We start from the raw sequence: 26,060 nt of genomic DNA on the forward strand, positions 1-26,060 counted from the left end.
ATAAAATTCTACTGTATTATCAAATGACCAAAGTACTATATATATGTGACTCACCTCTCCCATATCCTTGCGTGTGTTTAGCGAAACTGTTGACGACAGCATCGACGGCCTCCTTGAGAATGGTCTTGGCTCTAGCGTCCGACACTGAGCCGGTAGAATTGGTTCTTCTCGCCGGTGGTGCTGGAGGGGCTTTCGTTTTTGTATGCAAATGTGCCGGTGGTGGCCCCGTTCTCGGCATGTTGGACGTCATGATTGCGATGCACGTCCCGACCGACAACAACAACAACAACAACAACGACGAACGAACAAAATCAATTCCCCAACGTATAATCCCAAACTGGCACAACGAAACGGAGAGAACCTTTCCTCTCTTTTCTTTTTTAACGAGTCGAGACAAAAACAAACAAATAATTTCAGAACTGGAAGCAAAATGGAATTTTCGAAACTGAACTTGTCGAAGTGTCTGTAGGTCGTTCTGTTAATGTTTGGACGGCGATAATTCTCCAAGAAGACACGTGCTTCCTTACCAGAGCCACGTCGATGGATCACACACAGCAGACTTTCTTCTCTTTTGTTGTTGGTGAATGTTACGAAGACCCGGAGAAGAAAGAAAAGGTTTCTCTTCTCACTCAGCTGCTGCTTGATTATTGATAACAGCGTCCGTCCGTCGAGTGCTTTTTAAAGAGGAAGGAAAAACTCCGTCGTCCTCCCAAAGGAAGATCCGGTGCTTCTTTTACACTCTTCTCTCTGACGGACCAAACACACACAACAAAAAAGTTTTCCGCGCCGGCAGAGATATTATAGGTGGCGCCTACAGCCAACAACAAAAAAATATATAGGTATACGTACGTATATAAAAGTTTTTCTTATTTTTTTTCTTTTCTTATGCCCACCTTGCGGAGAGAGAGAGAGACGAGGTCGACGCGCTTGGGGTAGAGAGTCAGTCGCGGACGAAAATGCACCTTACCAGTCAGTATATTACTCTGACTCAAGGATGGGGAGGGAAGATCCGAGAAGATATTTCTTATTTTATTTTATTTTCTTGCCCCCCCCCCCACCTGTCCATCTTCATACACAGACAGAAAATGGTGAAGGGAGAGAGGGAAGGGAATCAAATCACATTCTAACCAGACACCGCCTGAAAATAACAAACAAAAGTGAAAAAATGAGCAGTTGACAGAAAAGAGGCAAAAAGATCGTTTGTGCTCGAGAACAATTTTCTTTTTTTAACAGAAGAAATTTCATTTTTCACTTCCTTTTTATTTTTTTTATTTTATTTTATCGAATTCAGAAATGGAATTCCTTTACTATTACGTACATTGGAACTCCTGTATTGGGGACACTGGTGGGACGAAACAATTCGTCCTTAAAAGATGGGTGACCGTAAAAAAAAAACGGTTTACATTTGAATTTTTTAAATAATCTTTCATTTTGAATCATAAGCAATTTAAATGATATAAGTTAGAGCAGGGGTTCTAGGTCGTACAAAAAATCTATGTATAATACATTCCCGTTATGAACGCATTTGTTGTGCAGCGGGTATCAGCGGCGTTTTAATAGTTTCGGTAGCCTGAGCTGCAATACAGACACTTTTAACCCTTAAATGCATGATTTTTCTTTCGAACTGATGATTTTTTATATCGTAAATGGCGCGTGTTAAAAGCCGTAAAAATGATTTCAAAAAATCTACTTCAAATTGCACTGCATAAACACGGCCTTAAAGCGGACGTACAGAGCCCCAAAAATCACATAAAATATATGTATTGAAGTAATATTATTTCCCAAATGTATAACTGCCTTCTTTTTTGATTCAAACTATAGCAAAGCCAGGATATTTTTATATTGTAATCCCGGCCTAAAAAAAAAAATTCTTATTGCAAGTTTAAAATTCTTATTTAAAAAAAAAACGAATGCATAAAACATTTTATAACACATGAGCCAAATCACGGTCACATATGCTCTGCAACAAACAAAGTATTGTCGTCGTTAATTGGAACATCTACCAGCTAATTCGAAACATAAAATAGAAAGAATGCGAGACCTTTATTTTTTCTTAATTTTTATCTTCAAACTGGCTGCAGTAATGCACGTTTAAAGAACCCTTTGAGGTTTGGGTGGGGAGGGTCTCCTTATTTATGATATTTTTTGTGGAGGAGAAGGGATGTCAGCATTCAAAAGGCATAAAATTATTACCGAATGCAGAGATGCTGGAAAATATCTGTGAAAATCATGAATATCCTAAACAGAAATTAATAAATGTTATTGATCAACGAGACTTGACGAAATTAATGAAAGAAATACACACTTCACATTTATAAAAATAATGAAAACGTTTCCAGAAATCAGGAAAAAATTTCCAGAATTGCTGAAAGAAATAACTGAAAAACAATGAGAAGAATAATACCAGAGCTGATAAAAATTCATAAATTATGAAATTAATAATTCCAGAATTGATGAAAAATCAGAAGATATTATTCCAGAATTACTAAAAATTCAGAAATTATGAAAGAAATAAATTTCAGAATTAAAAACAAGCTTGCAATAATTTTGGGTCCCTGCTTGATTCGGAAGCACTGACTGAGGCCTCGTTAGCCCATCCGTTTAGAGAGACATCCCCCCACCCCCCGACTGGTTTCAAAAATTTTGAAAAATAAATATTTTGAATATTTAATATACCTAAATATTGCTTATAATGAAATAAAAGAAATCACCCTCAATAGAAATATTGCTTGTTTTGCTTGTTTTAAAAAAATGCTTATTAAATTTTAATAACCATTTTTTAAGTCGAAATAAACCGATGAGTCGCTAAATTGGTCGTGTTCTTGATTTTGGGTCGCTGCTGAAAAAAAAAGGTTAAGAACTAGCCGGATTGTCTGTGAAACTAGTACATACTTTTATAAAAATACGACAATTTAATGTACAATTGACGGCCTGACACCGTCAATTGTAATGTACGGCCTGAAAAAAACTACCGTAGTTTCCGGTAAAAAAGCCGCATCCAATAAATGGCCGGAGGGAGGATTAGAAATTTAGTGTTTATGAAAAGAATCCTGAAGTAGAAAAATATTTTTTAACCGTAATAAAAATAAAAGCATACAAAATTTTCGTTTGAGAAATTTATTACAATTCCTTCAAGTAAGAAAAAAGCTCCCCCCACCCAGCGTCAAAGGTGAAGTTGACTGATCTAATGTATATATGCATATATGAATTGATATCATCATCATAGTGCCCCCGCCCCCCACCTCCCAGACTTCCTAGTCTATCTCCGCCTATGGATATCTCTGCAACCGTTGACGTTAAAAACGTACTTTCAGTTATAAAAAAAGTTTCCAAATTACTTGCAGTTACTTAAAATATCATAATACATGGCCTTTATAATTAACGTTCCACTTTGAAATGGCCAGAAAAGGAAAACTACTAGAAGTCGTGGGATTCAATTTCCCGCAAAAAAAATAAAAAATAGTTAAAAAATTCACCACCAGCGGGGAATGGCGCTGTATGCAATATTGTTAAACGAAATAAGACATGAAGACATTGGTTTAAAATGTTTTTAACCGTTTCTAAAATGAAACTGTTTGTAGGGTTTTGGCGGAATTGAAAAATGCGATATACCAATATGTTCATGACATTCCTCCTGATATGCTAAGAGTAATGCGATTTAAACTGCTTTCAGAAAATGGTGGACGCCACATTGAACATGCTTTGTAACACGTTTTAGAAACGATTGAAAACACTTTAAACCGATGCCTTCATGTCTTATTTCGTTTAACAATATTGCATACAGAGCCGTTCCCCGATGGTGGTAAAACTTTTTTTCCTGTGGAAAATTTAATCCCATGACCTCCTGTGAACTATTACCCAGTTTGATAGCATTTTGCCTATTAGTTTTTCTTTCATGGCCATTTCAAAGTGGAACTTTAATTATAAAGACCCTTTATTTCTGAAGTGTCTTGTACATAACGTACCACTGTCATTTTCTGCACACAAGGGTAAATTAGACTGTTACCTACAATTTATTGCCGATTCCGAACGGCAGCCTTTTTTATATTCACCGAGAGGCTGGTGTGCCTACCCTTCGATGTGGGACTCCCTGCGGCAGCGATCTTTTTCCTGTGGTCATGTCGCCGTTTCTGTTGCACCCTGTTTGTCAGGAAAGTTTCTGACTAGCACGAACCGGGTACCCGATACAAGTTGTGACACCTGTAAACATCCTTTGGTACTTTAGGCGAATATCTTCTCTACCTGGGCTACCGCACCCTAACAAAAATGAAGAAATTAACTTTTTATAGTCTCCGTGGGATAAAACTTCCAATTATTGAAATGTAGATCGCACTCTGAAAAGTCATTTGCAAAAAAAGTCATATTTCTAAATGAAATGTTTATCTGCAAACAAGCTGTGTTGGCAAGTTTTCATTGGCTCAACATTTTGAGGGACTATACACAAATAGAATGAGTATATCCTTTTTTTTATTTACGATTAAAAAAAATTACATATTTTGACAATCGCAGAGTTTTTATAAATTGAATGGCCAATTTTCAATGGTCAATTGACCACTTTGATGATCCTTAATCATTGGCGGTAAATGCTGAAAACGTCAAAGTCAAAAGTCGCCGTTGATATTGCGTTTAAAAATATGCGATTTTTTTGTAAATTACTTTTTAGAGCAGCATTTTTACGTTTCACGAATTGGAAGTTTTAGCACACAGGCTCGCTCTCTCTCTTTCTCTCTCTATAGAAAAGGTTATTTTCTATTTTTTCATTTTTTGATGTGTACGACCCCTTGGAAAATTCAAGACATTTTCAGTAACCGCACTTCGTTTGAAAAATTTTGTGATTAAAAGTATGTTTCTTAAGTCAACAGTTTCATAGATATCCACTGTGCAAACAATTTGGGACACCTTATACAGGGTAAATAGCAAACCGGGGTTAAGGCGTTTTTTTACTGGCTGATTCTAGAGGTATATACATATGCTTCCAATTATAAAAAGTTTCCAAATTATGTAGTACTCAGATACTTCATTCGCGTTGCAAGGGATTGTGTAGTTATTAAAATATAAAAAGAACTTTTCATTCAGTCCCCGTGTGCCCCAAAACCCAGTTAGTAAGTTGTTGCCCTGTCTGTCCTGATACCAACAAAAGAAGAAAAAAAAGTTTCCAAATGCAATATTCACTGAGGTATCCGGATTCGAAAAACGGAGGAAATTTACAAAAAAAACAGCGTTAAATGCGGGTAAAACGGTTTTTTCTGCATTTAGATCTTTTTCCCAACTTTTCTTCATTTTTCGATTTCGGATATCTCAGTGAATATTGCATGTAGAAGCATGGATATTTTTTTCTTTTTTTGTCATCAGGAGAGACAGGGCAAGAACTTTCCAATCGGGTTTTAGGGCACATGGGGACTGTATAAAAAGTTAATTTTTATGTATTAATAACTATACAATTCCTTGCAACATGAATGCCATATCTGAGTACTACAGGTTATTTGAAAACGTTTTTCTAATTGGAAGCATACCTCTAGGACCAACGCTTCGCCAGTAAAATCTCATACCCCACGTTAGCAATGCGCCCTGTATAAGCCGCTGCTTTAATACTGGAAAGTCGTGGGAGTTATTACGGGAGGATGAGTGAGTGAATGATTAATGGAGTCAGTGACCGTGTGAGTGATCAAGTCAGTGGGTGAGTGAACAACGATACAAATGTTCAACCATTACACTTCATTTCTGTAGTATAATAAATTCACGCACAATATATACGAAATACAATATATACACATATACGAAATCGGACTTTTTGGTGCACGCGTACTCGCATTTCTGGCACAACTTAACCGGTAGTAAATTGCCCATGGCCACAGACCGAAGTTCTGCTCGGTTTGAAAGAAAGAAAATGGGTGAGTGACGGAGTGAGTGAAAAACCACATGAGGGACTCACTCACCTCCTCATTCACTCGTTCACTATGGTCACTTTGTCGATGAACTGTTGGCGGGGGATTTTCCGGCAGTGAATTGTTGGCGAAAATTTTTCCGCACACGTTCCTACATACTTGAAGTTAAGAGTGGATATTTTGAGCCTTTTCTCTCCGTCTGATGCGAATGGGCACACACACAACTCATGTAATTACAATGACTCCTTTAGAGACAGCCAACTCCCTTTGTAGCCAGATTTTTTCAAAAAATAATGTTGGAACCACCTCCGGTTCCACGGGGCCACCTCTACAAGACGTCGGTGGGTCAGCTCATCCCCGGCCACTTTTCCTAAATCGGGAGGAAAAAAACTCTCGCATCTCTGTGATAGCAGCCAAAAAACTACACAAACAACCCACAATTTATTCATGCTGAACAGGTAAAGAATGTGATTGCGTGGAAACTTGCGCTCACTACAGCATGAGTATAACCTTTTCGAAGAATAAGGGTAGGGAGCGGGGGAAACTAATGATGCATAGCATAACTGATTCAAGATGATACGAATTAAGGAATGCGGCAGTATTTTGGTATCGCTCATGTTGAAATAAACTAAATGTAGTTTCCTATAGAGCAGGGGTGCATAACCTTTTCGGTCCGTGGGTCAAATATGATGTATTTCTGCTGCTCGTGGGACAGAAATTTGTGTGTGTTACTGCCAACGCCCGAAATCGGTCAGGTCGTGAATTGGCCGATCTCTTTGCAAATTGACGCTGCCAATGTCCGACTTTGGCCAGGGATCTCCAGTCACTTCGTGAACTGGCTGGCCAAATCCCGAAAAGAAAATTCATGATTCGGGGTCATAGTCATTAGATTAATTTTCTCATGATAATTATGTCCACGTTATCTATGGCAACCCATCATATCGCTGTAACGAGATGCAGTAATTATTTAATTTTCCCAAAATTTGACAAAAAAAGCTATATGTCTATTATTGTTATTTATAGTGTGTTTTTTCCCCTCAAATTTCTCTTTTTTTTTCCCTCTCTCTCTCGTCCCATGGATCTAATCCAATGCAGGTACTACTACTTTAGCCATGTATCTCACGTTAGCAATGAAAAAAAAAAATGAATTTGGGTGCAGACCACCTTACACCCGCCCATCGAACATTTGCGAGGAATATCCAGCCACTTCGTGGATTGGTCGGCCGAAGCCTGAATCATTTCTACAAACCGTACTTTGGGCAAAACTCTCGTCCATTTCTCGAATTGGCCGCACTTCCGGCTTTGGCAGTAACAAATAAAGAATAATATATGGCTCGTATGTTAGGGGCCGTTCAAGTATTACGTAAGCAAATTTTTAGCCATTTTTGACCCCCTCCCCCCCCCCTTGTCAGCAAAATTTCGTCATCAGCTCAGCCCCTCTGAATCCTAACTCATTTTTTCATAAAGGGTGGTTGATGACGTAAGCATTATCCAAACCCCCCCCCCTCCCCCGTTGTCATCAAAAGTCAGCAAATCTGAAACCCCCCCCCCCCCCCATCGATTATGACGTACTACTTGAACGGCCCCTTACGAGATATTCCCAAAATTTTCCCATAATGTTTTCATTATTACTGGAATTATTTATTTCATAAATTCTGAATTTTCATCCATTCTAGAAATCTACGGGTGCGGTAGCCCGGTCGATAAGATACTCGCCTAAAGTACCAAAGGATGTTTAGAGGTGTCGCGAGTTCGATACCCGGTTCGTCCTTGTCAGAAAACTTTCCTGACACAGAGGTACAACAAAAAAACGGCGACTTGACTGCAGCAAAAAATTGCTACCGCAGGGAGTCCCCCATCGAGGGGTTAGCGCACCAACCTCTCGACGAGTATAAAAAACAAGCCTGCCGTTCGGAATCGGCAATAAATTGTAGGTCCCGGTCTAATTAGCCCTCGTGTGCAGAAAATGACCGTGGTGCGACAAAAATGATCAAACTAGAAATCTACATTTTCATCCATTCTAGAAATCTACATTTTCATCCATTCTAGAAATCTACATTTTCATCCATTCTAGAAATCTACATTTTCATCCATTCTAGAAATCTACATTTTCATCCATTCTAGAAATCTACATTTTCATCTAGAAAGAAGTAACTACTTGATTCTACAATATGATCTAGAAAGAAATAATTCTGGAATTCTGCATTTTCATCAGTTCTTCCATTTATTACGAAAATTTTCTAAAAATGTATTGTTTTTTTTTCATTTAGTCTGAATTTACTTAGGTGTTGGAATTATCTCTGTTAATTATTTTTCTCATTCCCAATTAATCGATTCTCAATTTTCATTAGTTCTTGGACAATTTCTTTCATTAGATCCCAATTTTCAGTGGTTTTGGAATTATTTCTTTCATTAATTTAGAATTTTTTTCAGTTCGAAACTTACAGTAATTGTTTTTTTTTGTTTATTTACATTTAACTGTTGTATCTATAGTATATAAATTTTTTTGTATTGACATTTTTCCTGTATGTCGACGCCGTTCATTAAAATCATGGATAATGTTATCACTCGGATATTGTTATCACTTTAGCGAAGTGCGAAACGTACCAATATCATAAAATGTATAATTCCTTTATTGTTATCAGGATTTCGGTTTACTTTATCATTTGTTCTTCTCGTAGAAATTTTTGTTCTTTTTTCCCTATTTCGATCTTTTTTTGAAGCTGAGGTTGAACCAGACTCATGTTTTTCCTATAAATTATCGTTACTAATTTGCAAAACTATGTAAGAGGTCAAGAGGCTCCCTCCATGTACGTGTAGTGCTGTTTCTTCAATGGCTTTCCTATAGAGAAAGAATGCGTAAGGTAAAAAAAAACCCTTTAAACAGTTTTTGGTCAGTTCCTTTCAACTGACCACATTCACAGTTCCTCGGCCGAAAGACTTTCACAAGGGAATCTGGGTAACGTATCGTGTACTTAAACCCGGAATTTTTTCGGATATAGTTATTAATCTGTTATTGTTCTCAGAAACCCAGATGTGATCACATCAAGCGGCGTGGACTGTATTTTGTAACAATGTATAAATTTTTTGGTGCCCATTCCCCTCTACCACAGAATATATGAATCGGGGACAAGGGGGAGGGGGCTCGAAATTAAGCATTAAGACACCTCTGGCCCCGCTATTATTTTCGCACCGGGGCCCCGCGTCCGATAAGGGCAGCCCAGCTCCCATGGGTTACTTTACACCAATTTTTAAAAATTCATTAAAATTGGAAAAAAATATTGTGCTGGCATTTTACAGCAACAGACCTAATCTCACATCATCTTAGGCCTATGTCAAAATCATTTTCAAAAATATAATTTTACATACTTTCTATACCTATTATGAGTTTTTCCTAGTAAACTTTAAACTATGGTGTAAAGCATAGCATCATGTTGCGGTATTTATTTCAAAGTGTTCCGCTGACTTTCAACTAGTTTAGGTGTACCGCAAGGTATAAGAAAGGGTGGGAAAAAAAACGACTGGATGTAGACGATTAATGATGAACAGCGAATTCTGAACAACTTCATTGAAACTATATAATTGCGCGATTCGAGAAAGATATTTTTCTCTCTCTCTCATCTTAAGAGATTTCTCATTGAATGAATGTCTCGTCCCGAGTATGAAAAGTTTGTTTTCTTACATTATTTTCTTTGACACACAAAACAAAGAAAAATGTAGATTTAATGACCGGAGATTCTTGTAATGATGTTATTAACCTTTCGCTGCATCGTTTAGCTCAGTGGAGGCCAACATTTTACCTACCCATACCAATTTCAAGGCCAAAAATCTTTCGTATGCCACACTCTCTAACGCAGTGTTTTTTACCCTTTTTTTTTTTTATCCCGCGGCACATTTGAACTTACATTAGAACCAGGGCCACCCTTACCAGACGTGTAGCCCCGGTACGAAAATAATAGCGGGGCCAGATGCGTGTCTTAACAATTTTGGGGCCCGTAGCCCCGATTTTATATTGTTACAAAAATTATGTAAATAGTATCTTATTTATCACTCATTATGTGATGTATTATATTATATATAATTATTTATCACTTATCATTTTTCACATGTAAATAGTCATTACCGTATGTAAAATGAAAAAATTTGGCATCTCTGTAAATATCACCAACTTGGCAACAAACCTAACGACAGAATCAATGATTTGGCGACGTCATAGCACAAAGGGTGTAAAGATCTCGCGAGAATCGTGGAGAATATTCTGGAAGGTTTCTTTCCCTCTGTATAAAAGCGCCGCGAAGGAGGAACAAAAAAGATGACAAATTCAGTTACGTGGAGAAGAGCTAGCTCTCTGGCGTGCGTATGCCATACCTAACGACAGTATCATATCAGAAGCTCTCTATTTAGTGTGTTGTCAAGGCGCTGCTTGTAAATACGTGTAAATAGCTGTTCTAAATAAATCTGTGATGTCCTGCAAATTGTTTCATCCTCTGCTCATTTCAAGGACTTGTATGAGAGGCATTATCCGGAACAATATATTCCGTGGGAGAGGGAAATCGGCATCCAAAAATTGATACATTATTACAAAATATACAGGAATGCTGAAAAATATCCATACAAGGAAAAAAACATATGCGTAGACACAACTAAATAGAAATCAACAAAAAAATTAATGAAAAGTTGGAATATCGAAGAAAATTTTGAATTGATGAAAGAAATAATTCAAAAACCAATTGAAATTAGGACCTAATGGAAGAGAAATTAAAAGTTGTTGAAAAATCAAAATCCACATGAAATGAAAATAAGCAAAACATGTTTTTTTTCAGAATTCCAGAATCGATGAAAATTCAGAATTCGTGAAAAAAGTAATTCCTGAATTGATGAAGATTCAGACTTTTTGTGTGTGTGAAAGGAATATAACCAGAATTATTTCTTTCTAGATCAGCGTTTCTCAACCTTTCTGAATCCAAGGACCAGCAAAATATCTGAGATTATTCTACGGACCTCTAAGTTATACAGCATGATTTGTTCCCGTATTTTACGGGACATTGCTGTATTTTTTTCCTTTCCGACTTTAAACAATTGTCCTGTTTCTTTCCAACGAAGCTTATTCGAATTTGTAATCTTCACTTAAAATGGTGAATGAAGATGACTGTTGCAGATAAAAATGCATAGTTATAGAATTGATGAAAATTCAGAATTTAAGAAAGAAATTATTAGTATCGTTAGTGCGTTCCCCCCCCCCCAAAAAAAAACCGGAAGCCTGGTTCAACCGCACCTGTCGCTCACCCCCTAAGGGCGGCTCTGAGCAACACCACCTATAGAACAAGGCCTCCGCACGAAGCTTGTGACGTCAATGAAGAAGGCCATTTTTCCTATTACCATTGGATATACCGCAAAAAAGGTAAAGATATCGCATGCGTCGACCTGCTATATCCAATGGCAAAAGTTGAAATGGCATTCTTCAGTGACGTGACGAGCTTCATGCGGAGGCCTATAGGTGAGTCGAACTCAGAGCAACACCACCTATTAAGAGTCGAGGTATTGCTGTATTTTCTATTTTAGCCCTAAGGCTGCGATCACACTATAAAAGTTTGTGATAAACGATCTTTTACAAAACTTGAAAAGTGCAATCAATAACCGCATTGGTTGCAGTTGCTCTAATGTAACCGATAGGCTTATTGGTTGGTTTTTTCTCCAAGTTTTGTAAAAAAATCTTTCATCAAACTTTCATAGTCTCTATTCCCATTCTTATACTCTCCTACACATTTAATAGTATCGTTTAGGACTAGTTTTTCTCTCAACTCAGGAACTTTTGGTACTTCTTTTCGTATAAAACTATGTGCTGTGATTATATAGGGTGCATATAACTTACTGGGCACATATGGTATTATACTGACGAACCGTTGATCCTAAAGGCATACTTCCAATTAAAAAAATTATTCAAATAGCGTGTCATTCCTGTTGCAAGAGTTTGTGCAGTTATTAAAAAACAAAAATGTTAACTTTTTATACGGACACCTTGTGTTCAAAAACCCAATTAAAAAAGTTGTTGCCCTATCTCGTTTTATGAACAACTTGAAAGGATTCGGTTTACGAACTAATCTCGCTTTACAAACACACAAAACGGCCTAAATCCCAAAGGAGGCATATTTTAGAGGTTTGCGGTTACAAAAAAAAAAATTCCACAGAATTTGGTTAATTAAGAATTATATTTCATCAGAGTAAAGTTCCCGCCACCAAATACCTCTTATCCAGCCCATGAATCAACAGGCCATTTCAAGCTTTATGAAGCTCTGAATTAATTTCAGCATTAATTAAAGATAATTTCAGCATTAATTAAAGATAATTTCAGGAATTAATTAAAGATAATTTCAACATTAATTAAAGATAATTTCAGATTGATGAAAGTGGTAATTCCAAAATTAATGAAAGCGGTAATTCCAGAATTAATGAGATATAATTTCAGAATCAGTGAAAGAAATAATTCCAGCATTAATGGAAGAAAAAAATCCAGAATTGATGAAAGCAATTATTTCAGAATTAATGAAGGAAAATTTTCAAGAACTGATGAAAGAGAAATTATTACAGCATTAAAGAAAGAAATTATTCCAGTATTAATGAAATAAATATTAAATCTTTTGTCATCTTTATATACAGATGAGTTCTCTATCCTTTTTTTTTTAATCTTTAAAACCCAATATTAGAGACCGAACTGAACATTTCAATGGGCAAACGAACTTTGTTTTCACCGTGTCACGTGATTTCCTTGCATTTGATGTAGCTGCCGTCACGGTGATTAGATGCTTCCTCCAGTAATAAAACCTCGATGCACAAGCTCCATCTACATCTTATTATCGAAACTTGCCTTTCTTCAAACCCGGATTTACCGCCAACATGTAGCGTCATCTAATGTCAAAATTTTAAACTAAGAATTGCAGCAGATCTGTTCTAGGGTGGTCAGATGTCCCGATTTTTCGCTATTTTTCGTCCTGTGGATGCATTTTTGTCTCGGCCTTTGTTTGCATGCAATGAAATAGAATTATTTTCAAAATTCTTTCTTTTTTTCATTTTAACTTTTAGCTACGTTAGATATTATGCTAGAAATTGATTATTTCACTGCTATATTTTGGTCTTGTTAATATTGTATGTAACCAAAGGCCACCGAATCCATTTTGAACCGTTGTAGCCCCGATCACACGAATAATACCAGGCATACATAGGCGGATATAAACTTGAAAGTCTGAGGGAGAGAGGCACGGTCATTATTGCTTGGGGGGGGGGCACGATTATGATGATGATTTCAATTCATATATACACATAGACATTAGATAAGTCGACTCCCCCTCGACGCTGGGGAGAAATGCCCCCTGTCCCCCCCCCCCCCCATCTCCGCTCATGATATTTGGGTTTGAATGGGAGTTGTCTGATGGATATAAACCTGTGCTCGGCAATTTTTTCCATTTTAGCCCGTTTGGAAATGAATTATAAATGAGACTATTATTGAAGTTGGATGTCCTGCTCGCATACTTCATAATTCCTCAAAGATTGATACCGATGTTCTGAGTGTTGACAGTTTATAATGATATTAAACTGAATAATTTTTTTTTTCCATATACACAGTACGAATGGAATGCCTGAAAGAATTTCGTGAGTTTAATTGAAAGAACAAGATGGTTGTCTGTTCACACACACTGCTGTAGAGAGAAAATATTTTATATTTGTATGATATGAACTAAAATCATATTTGCTCTTCGAAGAAATATCGCCTAAAGCTCTTTTAATCTTTTTGAAAGTCCTACAAGTGAGATATATATATATATATATACAGGGTGTCCCGTAAGTGCTAATGCGGCCTTTATCTCATCAACCGTCCGTCGTAAAGGTATGATTCCAGTTTAAAAAATGCTCAAAAGGTGTTCAAAAACTACTCTGTACCAGTTTGGCGAGTGAAAATACAGTGTGTCACAAAATAAAAATATCCAAATTTTCTAACACGGTCCCCTTGTCTTCTAACTTCCAATTAGAAAGTTGTTGCTCTCTTTAGGCCAACAGAAAAATTCCATGTTTTTAAGTGCAATATTCGCTAAATTGTTTCAATTAAAAAATCGGAGAAAAGTTATGAAACAAAGAAAAGAGTAACGGACTTTTCCTCATTCATACTGTTCTTTTCAAAGTTTTCTCCGAATTTTGAATTCAAATACCTCAATGAATAGAAAGATTTTTTTTTTTTTGGTTTCAGGAAAGAGAGTCAGGGCAACAACTTTCTAATTAGAAGTTAGAGGGTTAGACTTCTAAAAAACCGGAGGACCGAATAAAAATTTAGATTTTTTTTTATTTTGTTACACACATTGTATTTTCACCCTCAAAACTGGCACAGGGTAATTTTTAAACGCCTTTTGCTCATTTTGTACATTGAAACTATACCTCTACGACGGACGGTTGATGAGATGAAGGCCGCGTTAGTACTTACAGGACACCCTGTACATCTGTGTTTTGTCCACCTTTGAAGTCAGATAAGTACGAATGCAAAAACGACAGCTCAGTGAGAAAGATCACTAGAACAAGATTCAATAGAAAGTAAATGATAATATGAGATGCTGTAAAACAAAAATTACTTTTGTGAAAAATAGTTTTTTCCGATATGAATAAAAATGAATAATTATGTTTGTTATATTTATATATATATATATATATAAGGTATGCCGTTTTTCTTACTTTTATAAATCAGAATATTTCGTACTTTTTTTTTCATTCGAAGTTGTACGTAAAGAGGTAATGAAGTAAAAGTGGGCAATGAATTGAGTGGAAACTTGAAAAATGTGCAGATGTTAGTAAACACATACGAAAACAATATACAATTAAAAATAATTAATAATTAATTATTATTTAAATTTATACAATTTAAATAATAATTACATATCAAAAATCGATGGTGTCGGAACCCACCAGGGTCGGAACTATGGGGGACGATGTTAAACTACTCATTGGTGATAGATACGGCGACGTAGGAATTGATTATACTGATTGGCTGCAAGTGAGACTCAAGGAAATATGAATTCAGTTTTGAAAGAATTGTGGACAGATTGCTTTGCATCCAGAAATTTCGAGGGCTTTGACCCTGAGGTTATAGATGATATTACAGAAAACCAGACATAGCCCCGCCTTTTCTCCGATATAGGGGATTATCAATCCAATTATCTCGTAAGGTCGGGATTGTCTCTTCTAGGAAAAAGCGTTTTCAGTGTTGAGCTAATGATTTAGAGTGGAGGCAGACACCTTCAGCTGCGAATGGAACGGAGACAGGCGATCCATGGCGATGTGCATCGAAAAACGACTTATTGTGTAGGTGCATCGGATCATCCCGTATTTTACGGGACAGACATTTCTCTTTTATATTCGGCTCTAGGAAGGGACGATCGCCTTTCCCCCCCCCCCCCCCGATATCTACGCTTGCTCTGCAGAGAGACTTTTCAAACAGGAGACAAGTGCACCACTGTGCTGCCGACGGGGTTCGAATTCTTTTAACCCTTCACTAACAATCTTTGGGTGACAAATTCGGATGATCTCTATTTTGAGGAATCGACGATAAATCTGGTAACTTTGTCCTAACGTAACCACAAGTTAGAACAGTGGTTCTTTACCGGAGGTATCCACACCCGTAGTGCGGGAGAGAATTTTTGTGGGTGCAAGATGGAAAAAAAATTACATCATGTTGCTGATTATTCAAGAAAATAAAAATGATGATGGAATTTTCAATTCATTAAAAAAAAGGGAATCATATCAATATTTTGATGCCTTATCTTCTAACTTCTATTCGTAGAAATGTGTCGTACAAATTTTGTGTTGCAAAAGTTTTTTTTCGTTTAGCAAATACTACTTGTTTTCTATTTTGGTTGAGAAAAAATACCATTATTTACCTAAACTATTTCGTGGTTTTCTTACACTGGTACCTGATGTTATTAGCATGTTATGCTTAGATTTGATACTGTCGTGCACACACGACTCAGGAAAAACCTCAAAAAATTCAGTAAAGTGTTTAATATTTCAGTAAGTGTATTCATCAGAAACATTAACTTACAGTTGTCACGGCTGGAATAAATAAGTGAAGAACTATTCAATGAATCTTTTTCCAAATCTAAAGTAAAATGTTAAAAAATAGTGTTTAGTTTAAATTAATTTCTTTTTAAAAATGAAGCCAAAATTAAATATTTGCCAAGCCGAAAAGACGCTAAACAATAAGTAAAAGAGTTCACAGAAATTAACTATTGTATAGTTAATGTAATCAATTACAGAAAAAACTGAATTTTCTAATAGATAAGAAACATATTATCCAAGGGGCTGCGGGAAAGTAAGTCACATTGCTCTGGGGGTGCGGGAAGGAAAAAAAGGGTGAGAACCACTGACCTAAACTATTCCGTGGTTTGCTTACACTGGTACCTCTTGGTATTAGCATGTTGTGCTTAGATTTGATAATGTCGTGAACGCACATTACTCAAGAAAAACGTCAATAGCTAGAAACATTTTTTTTTTTAGTTTTGTTTTTCAATTAATTTTCAAATAAAGAAAAATTAATAAAACTAAAATTAAATATTGTTCATAATCGAAAAAGGCATTGAATATTAAGTAAAAAAATTCACTCACATAGAAATTAATTAATGGATGATGATTAATATAATTATTACAGAAAAAAAATTGCATTTTGTAACAGGTAGAAAACGCATTATCCAAGGGATTGCGGGTAGGTAAGTCGCATTACACTGGTGGTGGGAGAAGAAAGAGAGGTTGAGAACCGAAGGTTTTAACAACTGGGGACCGAATCGGTCCCTTTCAGTGTACACGAGCTCCTAGGAAAGATTGAGAGATTCCGTGCCTCTGTAGTCTAGTGGTCTAGGGCGTTGGTTCGATTCTCCGCAGGGGCCGCTGAATTTTCTCTCTTTCCAAAATATATCTTCGCAACAGCCAATTGTTAAAACCTTCGTCAGAAATCATCAGATCAGAACCTTCGTCAAAATCAGATCATTGATGTCAAAACTGCCGATTTTAGAGTAGAAATGCAAAAATTTAGTGGGGTTTTCCGCTACATCAATAATTTTAAAAATTGAATTGAATTTTTGATTTTCGAAATATTGAGTTCGCTTAGAGATACGAAGCCCAGAAAATTACCTCCCCCCCTCCACTTTTGAGGTGGATATCCATGCAATAACACTGATATCAACTTTTTATTTATATCTTCTCAAGCGCAAAAATGAGAATTTATGTCTCCTTATTGTCTTATATTATCCAATTGCATCTCAATCTATATAGTTTAGGATGTTTTGAAATTAATTATGGGTCCATATAAAATACATTGAAGAAATTCCGCAGCTTTAATCATTTTTTGAAGGAAAAACAGGCAGATCGATAACTTGAACTTTAAAAAAAATTTCGAAATATCTAGCTCAAATTAAAAAGAAAAAAAACGAATAATTTTGTTTTTTTAATTTAGATTTGTTTCTTTCATAAGTCGCACAGTAAGTCGCCATATTGGTTACCTTGTATGTCCCACAAGAAAGAGGGAACGTCACGTGATCCAAAAAGCCTCATTGTGATCGCCTCATCATTTATAGGTACGGTCGAATCTTCGAGAAAAACGAATGTTCCAGAAAACTCCATTTTACAGTTTCCAAGTTGGCGGCGCCACCGGACGGACAGAAAATTAATCTTCCGGATGTTAGGTGTTGCATTTCTCTTTTAGCAACAGGACATTTGTTTGATTTCCAAGTTTGAGGTGTTCTTAATAAATTGCGAAAAGACCTAATTTTCGTAACACTGACCCCCCCCCCCCCACCTTTTTAAAATTCTTCGTCCCGACAATCCAATCTTCAAGTCGGTGGGTCGCATTTTGTCATTCACTGTGGTAAGGAGCCAGCCTGTTTAGGTGAACCACCTTGCATTTTGACGATGGAGTCTTTTGAATCCAAATTACCACATCGTTCAGTTTCTTCACGATTCTGTAGGGTCCTTCCCATGATGTTTGGAGTTTCTGGCAAAGTCCTTTCCGGAGCTTCTGGTTCCAGAGACAGACGAGGTCTTTTTCTTTGAAGTCGTGACCTTCGCATAGTAGCGGTTCTTCATCTTTTCGGAGCCGATGTTGATCCTGTCTCTAGTGATTCGATGCACATCCTCGAGGCGCTACTGGAGTCCCTCAACGTATTTTTCTGGTGGAAGAGGAGCATCTGGCGGTCGCCCGAGCAGCAGGTTACCTGACAGTCAAAGATCTCGTCCTTTTTTTGGATAATTAAAAAAATATATTCTTCGCTGAAAAAACATTGGCGAGTTTTGTTTGTGTGGAACTAGAAGTTGAAGAAGCTATCCTTTTCTCCAAAGAAGCTAGAAATTGGAAGACTGTCTGTTGTAGTTTCCAGTCCCGATGCAAATTTTCTTAATAGGTAGATTTTTTTTTTCATATTCCTCCACTATAATCTTACTTTGTCTTTAAAGGTGAAAAACGAGCTCTTTTTAAATTTGAAGAGCATTCTGTGACAATAGCGTGAACACAGGGTTACAGATGCCTGATAATCGTCCAGCTAAGATTTGTTTAAATCGCCAAAAAACCGACAAAAATATTGAGCTTTTTAAAATCAACGTTTTTTTTTTTATCTCTCTCTAAAAAAAGTACCGGCGAATTTCTGCCGTGGACACTTTTTCAGTAAAAGTTGACCAAGAACCGCAATTCGCCAAGAAAAAAAAATTCCCGTAAACCAATGTTGAAAGAATCTATCAAAAAGCTTTCAGTGGTATAAGAGTGAACGTTGAACTTATCGTGTATATTGTACGAAGAGTTTCCGATTTGAATGGTAATTTTCGAAAGGGTGCTTTCACAAAAGTGACTCATTAAGCGAAATGGGTGACGTATTATCAGGAGTTTAATAACAGAACTCCATAGAGGGCAACTGGCATTTCCAAAAAGTGACCCAGTAAGCAGATTGACGCGTTACCCGGGTGACGCACTACCGAGGATTGGCTGTATGGCTTATATATAAATTTAAAAAGGCATTTAATGTTATTTCAAATTAAAATAATCAGTACAACTGATAAGAAAAAGGCTCAATATCAGTGAAAACAATAAAAAGATTACACACAAGAAATTCAGACAAAGGGGTAAAAACTCTTAAAAAAATGACACCAGTAGGTTAAAAAAAATAAAAAAAGAATACAGCATATAATGATATAAGCATATACACACCAATAAAACTCTATATCATGAACTAAAATTCATAGCACGTTAAAAATTATGAGGGGTCAGAAGCGCTGACAGTGTAACAAAATCTGTGATATGTGGATGAACATACGAGATCTGGTGGCAATCTGTTCCATACTCTTCCAACTCTACATCGAAAGCTACAGAATTTAGTATTAACCCCCCCCCCCTGGCAGTTGGAATTTAATTAATTAAATTAAATTTAATTAATTTACATTTTTTACATTTAATTAACTTAATTAATTAAAATTAATTAAATTTTTAATACTCTTTCCCAGATTTTTCAAAAACACTGTTGAGGTAATAATTCTCGTATCGGAACGAAACATAAGTTTTATGTGTTAAATAAACGTTTAAGAAATCCTTCTTAAAGGTTTTCTGGTGCTTCTGAAAATATTTATGCAAGACTATTGCTTTAAATGTTGCAGGTTAGCATATTGCTACGGTTTTCCGTTATTACGGCAAGTCTACGGTTTTGCTGCTCTCTCTACTATCAAGAAATAAGAACGTAAAATTCGATCAGTAATTGCTGTAGCTGCACCTGCTACCATATATTCCTGGATCCACATGTCTCTCACGCAGAAAGTGTTGTTCTTCTAAGGCTGCAATAAAAAAGGCACACTATAGCCGTCATACTACGTATTAGTCTGAGAATTAGAAGAAAAGTTTATTATGAGCAACATAGAAAAGACTGCAAATTTAAACAAAAATTTGAAATGGAACTCTCATGCAACTACACTTAGTAACAAAATAAAATACATGAATGTTCGTTTATATTGCTTGAAAAATATTACATCTCCTCAATTTATTCATACGCTTCATTTTGCTTGTTCCTACTCACTTATCCAGTATGCTATATGTGTTTGGGCAGGTGATTAAGAGTCGAACTTGAATGTTTTAATATATTCCCTGAAAAAAACTATAAATATTATTTCCTTTCGTAACCCTACACAATCTGCCTATAATTATAAATCAGACTATAGATTTAACATTGAAAACTATATATATACCGAAGTGTAATGTTTATTTATAAAAATCCTACTTGGTTTGAAATCAGGCAATGCCCAACAAACACATGTCGTCGAGGTTTTCAATATATATTATACAATCTAAAAAAACATTAACCCAAAAGCAATTTTTATATATTTGGCTCCATTATATTTTAATAATCCGCCAAATGAAATAAAATATGAAAAAGAATTAAGAGCTTTCAAAAACTAATTATTAATTATATTAATCTTTTACTATAATAGGAAGGTACTTCTTAGCCCTCAGTATACAGCGTTGTCACAGCAAGGCCTCAGTAATATTTGTGTCTGTTTATATATCTTGTTTGTACTTGCTATTATATGAAAGTGTTTGCCACCACAGAAATATTTGTTTGTATACTCTGGACGGATCAAGCGATCCCTTGAGTAGAATATTGCACGTATATGTATTGTATTTTTTCTTTTCTCTCTTTTTTTCTCCTCAATAAATTATTATTATTATTATTAAATCAGCAATGCATTGCTTCCATGAAATAGACCAATAGACTCATCTGTGGCGCGTTTTTCACATGTAGGAAAAGAATCCCTGTCTATGTAAGGGGATTCGTACGGTCCATCTCGGAAGCCCCTGCGAATAAAGTCGCAGAGGCTGTGGGTGGGACCCACAGCTCAAGAATCCCTGACTGTAAGTGAATTTTCGCGAGTCCCCTTGGAGTCAATTCTTGCGAATCAATTCTTGGTTGTGATCCAGGAAGAACCTCTGCCTTCCGTATCCCCCAAATTAGCCGGCATGCCGTAAAACTGAAGGGGCACCCCAGCTTTTTGAATGTTGGAGGTCCGGCATGCCGTGAGAAGCGAGGCTCAATAAAATGCTCAATATGCATTCAGCCACAATTCAATCGATTTCTAGAATAAAGATATTCAAGAAATTTTCAGAATCTTTGGCGAATTTCCCGACATGCTGGTTTCCCTCTGGCTGTTTCCCGGCATGCCGTCTAATACGGGGAATACGGTATACAAGTGGATTTGTACGGCCCATCCGGGAAGTTACAAATCAAGTCTGAGTCGCGACCCATAGCTCAAGAATCCTTTCCCTGGCTGTACTACATGGCTTTACATGTAGAAGAAGCCGAATAGTACATAATATTTGCTATTCTATGCAAATGTCTATTAAAGTCAAAGCTGGTAAGAAGCTACTCATCAGCATCTAAAGTCTTCTGATTACTCTTTACATATAAGAAAATGAAATTAAATTGCCTCGAAACATGAATGAATTTACCACTTAGAAAGGCTTTCATCTTTAAAATTGCTTTTTCTCCCCCTTCAAAATCTGAATTAGTCTATAAATTGAATTTTAACACACATGTCGGCTTTAATAAAAGTCCCTGGGAATTCTCTTTCATTTGCTTTAACGACAAGTTTTAAAAATTTAAAAAAAAAATGTAATTTTTCTTATGATTATCATTTAATAAAAAAAATTCCCAATATTTTCTCTTACATTCCAGAAAGACCTCATACTCTTTCATGCTGTCATATCCTTTTATGCCTTCGCATAACAACTTTGTTTAATTACGTGTTGGTATATATTTTTTTAGAATGAAGACACATCAAAAGCGTGATTTACATCGTTATTTTCATGTTGGTTCGAGAAAAAGTTCACGAAAACCTTTTTCCGCCTCTTCTAAACATGGTATAATGTTGAGATAAATGCTGCAAAATATCAACATTTAATGACGATTATGGCACGTAATAAAATAGTTTTACGACGTTGCGATGAAGAGTGTTGTTGTTGCTGTTTTCTAGACACTAAATCAAGAAGCAGGTGTTCGACGAAGGTCTTGAAGATTCTATCGATCCATCCTTTTAAAATTTTAACCCTTTGAGGGGCACTATATAAAAAAAAATTTTTTTGGCCGAAATAACTTCATATACTTGATACATAGGACTCATATAAATATGTTTTGCAACTATTATTTTATTTTCATCAAAATCCAGCGAACAACAGGTGGTCGCACAGTGGGGACACCGCACACCTAGAACACTGAAAGCTTCCCTAGGGTGTAATGCAAGAAAAGCAACATTTTGTTTGAAAATTCCCTTTCTACCGATTTTGTAGGCCAAAATGATCAACATAAGCATATTGATAGGTGGTAAATCTTTTTCAATGAGATGGCAGTGTAAATTTTCCTTCTTGAGTGGCATATAAATTTATTCGAAATGTCAAATTTTCCATCAGTGGCACTGAAAAAAACAATAAGAACATCAAGATTGGCGATGTATCCGGCATTGGTAGAATCTACTGAGATGGTCCCACTTCTTCCTTGAAATCTGGATTTTGGTTTTTTCTCCTGAACCATATGAAATTGTCGGGAGGATCCAGGCTTTGGGCAGTGTATACATTAGCATCATTTTCGTGATAATCCATGCAGTAAGCTTTGTTTTATTTTCTTTATCTGGTGTATCATGAGATGCATTAGACTCCAGATCACAGAGAAGCTCTGAAATTAGTATAACATTGCTTCAACTGTACTTAGGAATTTTATAGGCATTTCACCACCAATAAAAGTAATAAAAAACCCAATAATCGGTTGTGGAGGAGGGGGGGGGGGGGGACTCAAAGCGAAATAAATTCCAGAAAATAAAATCAAAGCAGTAGAGAGAGCATAGAAAGTAGTCGTCAAAAGAAAAAGCTGCTCTAAAATCACTAGAATGAAAGAATGGTTATGTGTGGGACAAAAAAATAACATATGTTGTGTCTTCCATTCTAACCCCCAAAATTTCCACCACAAATACACATCTGAGATGTTTCAACACCATTGCTGCTGTCACCCATTTTCTAGTAAACAAGAAAGAGGGGAGAAAATGAAGAAAAAAACAAGGTCGCTTCGTCTCCGAGAGGTGGTTTCACACTGACGTCACTTGGTGTATCTCATTGCTCTAGGTGTGCGGTGTCCTCAGTATGGAACCACCTTTTTAAAACTTTCATAATTTGATTTTAAACTATTCTTAAGTTTATTGAATGGCTTGATTTCAACAAATAGGGCAAAATCTATAAAAAACCATTATCAATTTTTGAAAAAAAAATTTTTTTTATTAGGAAATAAATTTTAAAACAAGTACTATAAAAATAGAGAAAATGGCGGATTTTTTTACCACTTGCAAAACAAAACCAGCATGATGCTGCCATCTCTGACAGAAAATCTAAATCTTAAGCTATTTAATAAGATTTAAATGATTACTGTGCGAAAATTAGTTATTTTTTGATGGAATTTTGAAAAGGTGGTTTCGCTATGGGGACACCGCGCCGGAAAGGGTTAAATCCTGTCTATTAACAGAACTAGGGAGATATACAGGGTGTCCTGTAAGCCCTGATCCGGCCTTTACTTTATCTCAAAAACCAGTTCGTCGTAGAGGTATAATTCTAATTTGAAAAATGCTCAAAATGTGTTCGAGAATCTGTACCAGTTTCAAGAGTGAAAATACAGTGTGTCACAAAATAAAAATTTTAAATTTTTAGACGGTTACCCCTGTCCTCTAGCTTCCAATTACAAAGTTATTGCCCTGTCCTGTCTCTTTTGAGCCCAACAGCAAAAATCCAATGTTTGTAAGTGCAATATTCGCCCTTATGTATGAATTCAAAAACCAGAAGAAAAAATGGGGAAGAACAACATAAAAGGGGGGGGAGAAGGAAGCGTTGTGCGTGCGTTTTTGCTGTTCTTTTTCAACTTTTCTCCAATTTTTGAATTTAAATTTCTCAGTGTATATTGCAGTTAAAAACATGTGAATCTTTTGTTGAGCTCAGAAGACCAGGGACAACAACTTCCTAAGTGGAAGTCAGAAGACAGGGGTAACGGTATAAAAAATTTCAGATTTTTTTTTATTTTTTCACATACTATAATTCCACTCTCAAAACGTACAGAGTGATTTCTGAACACCTTTTGAGAATTTTTTAAACTACGACGAACGGTTGATGAGATAAAGACCATATTAGCACTTCTCAAAAAATCACCAACGAATAAAGCCAGTACAAGGAAATACAAAAACCGCTAATGCATTCCAACACTCTATGGGTGTTGTCTTCAGAGGATAAGAATTTCACGCTGACCGAGTATCCCACTTGGATTGATTACCAAATCTTCAATCTCGGTTGCTCAGCGGAACGAAAAACATATACGTCTGTCTAAGTCAAACGTCGTGACTCGTGACCAGAATGAAGCGGAGCACCTACGTGTAAATCTTTTGCAACACCCTGATTGGCTGCTTGCGAAATGAAGCTATCCGATTGATCTATTCGAATTTTCTTACAATTCCCGCTCGTAATGATTTTTAAGCCATGGCGCTGCGATCGGTGGTGTGTTGATTTATTCTCGTTTACTAATTTATTTTTGAATGACCGAATGTATGTGTCTTCACAGACGTCTAAATCGGCCGTGGACTTTATTTTGTAGAAAAACTCTTGCTTCCTGAAATTTGAATCTATGGCCCTCTTGCCAGCAGTAAGTGGCGATGGTCAATACTGATGACTCGGTACAGAAAGGAGTTCTGAGGAAAGAATGAGAGAATATACGGGTAAGTATATCAGGATTGGTGTTAGTTGTAAATAGTGTAAATATGAAATTATATTAAGGATGATAATGATCCTTTTGCTCATATTTTAGCTTAATTTTTTGCTGTAAGTTGAGGAATTCTTCCATGTATAACGTACAGGATAATTCAAGTACAGGAATAATTCACGTAGGGTAATTCACGTGAATTACCGAACAGAATAATTACAGGGTAATTCACGTACAGGAATATTCAAGCACATGATATATATTTAACCGCATTTAACCTTCTCCCATATATTTTGGTATATTTTTTGGTACAGTGGTGATATCCTAAAAATTGTCCTTGAATAAGAAAATTGAATAACTAAAATTGGGTTGTTCTTGAATAACAGATATTGAATTTTTCGTATAAGGTTTAAGGTAATATACAAACACACATAATATATAACCGCATTTAGCCTTTTTTCTCATCTGTTATAGTATATTTTAGGTATACGTATGATATACTAGAAATCGTGTTGAATAGAATGAATAACTAAAAAATATGTGTTGTTCTTGAATAAAACATTGAAATTTTGCTTTTTTTACAGGTAATATATAACCGCATTCAACCTTTTTTCTTATTTATTATGATATATTTTTTTGCAATAGTAATAATGATTTACTTGAAATCGTTTTTGAATAAAATTGAATAGCTAAAACTCAGAGTTAATCTTGAATAGTCAATATAATATGTACAGAAATGTTTTGATAATGCAGTGAGTTGGTCTATAATGATAGCAAAATTAATTTCAAATGATTGCAAGATGCAATATGACACTCAGTTGTGTTGTTGGATATTACGAGGGGAAAAAATTATAAAGACAAACTATATACTATGATAATGATAAGCAATATGATATTATGTGGAAATGCTATTGATGTGAATCATGAGGGAAAAAAAAGTGGTGAAGTTATGGTTTTATATACAGGGTAGAGAACTTAGAAATAAATATAAAACTTTTGTATGTATACTGGAAGATTGGCCGAACCCCTGCGTGTTGGCTGATTGCACAGTGAGTGGTGCACTAAGTGGTTTCCTGAGGTTTTAAAATAAAAATAACAATAACAATAATGTTCAGTAGTAGTGATCACGCCATTAGTGATCCCAATGATGAAGGAAATGTAGATCAAAAACAATGGTATTATTGATCTGGCGCTCTACACATAACTTAGTAACGGTCTCGGTCGATTTTTCACATTTTTGATTTTTTTAACGCAGCGAGCATGCTCATTAAATCTAGTTTTTATGGATCTTCTTGTCTGCCCTATGTAACTAATCGGGCAATCACCACATGGAATATAATGAATGTCCCATTGTTTATTATGCGGTGCAGCATCTTTAGGGGGTTTGAAGCAA

The 26,060-nt window shown here is 36.0% G+C and overlaps 2 protein-coding genes across 2 annotated transcripts in view; one reads left to right on the forward strand and one right to left on the reverse strand.

Annotated features, from left to right (window-relative positions):
- lft (Limb expression 1 family member lowfat) overlaps positions 1-501 on the reverse strand; it is a 115,148-nt gene extending 114,647 nt beyond the window's left edge. The window contains exon 1 of the mRNA XM_089244453.1: positions 55-501. Coding sequence (XP_089100579.1) covers positions 55-250 — 196 coding nt within the window. The 5' untranslated portion in view covers positions 251-501. The remainder of the gene's footprint in view (positions 1-54) is intronic.
- A 4-nt stretch (positions 502-505) lies between these two features.
- Positions 506-26,060, forward strand: part of LOC149076782 (uncharacterized) — a 53,064-nt gene continuing 27,509 nt past the window's right edge. The window contains exon 1 of the mRNA XM_089244452.1: positions 506-845. The gene's annotated coding sequence lies outside the window, so the exon portion shown is untranslated. The remainder of the gene's footprint in view (positions 846-26,060) is intronic.

The sequence above is a fragment of the Pholcus phalangioides genome, unplaced genomic scaffold, assembly GCF_987345545.1.
Source record: "Pholcus phalangioides strain wild (caught in Gottingen) unplaced genomic scaffold, Ppha-v1.0 ptg000015l_1, whole genome shotgun sequence".
In the NCBI taxonomy this organism is placed as follows: Eukaryota; Metazoa; Arthropoda; class Arachnida; order Araneae; family Pholcidae; genus Pholcus; species Pholcus phalangioides.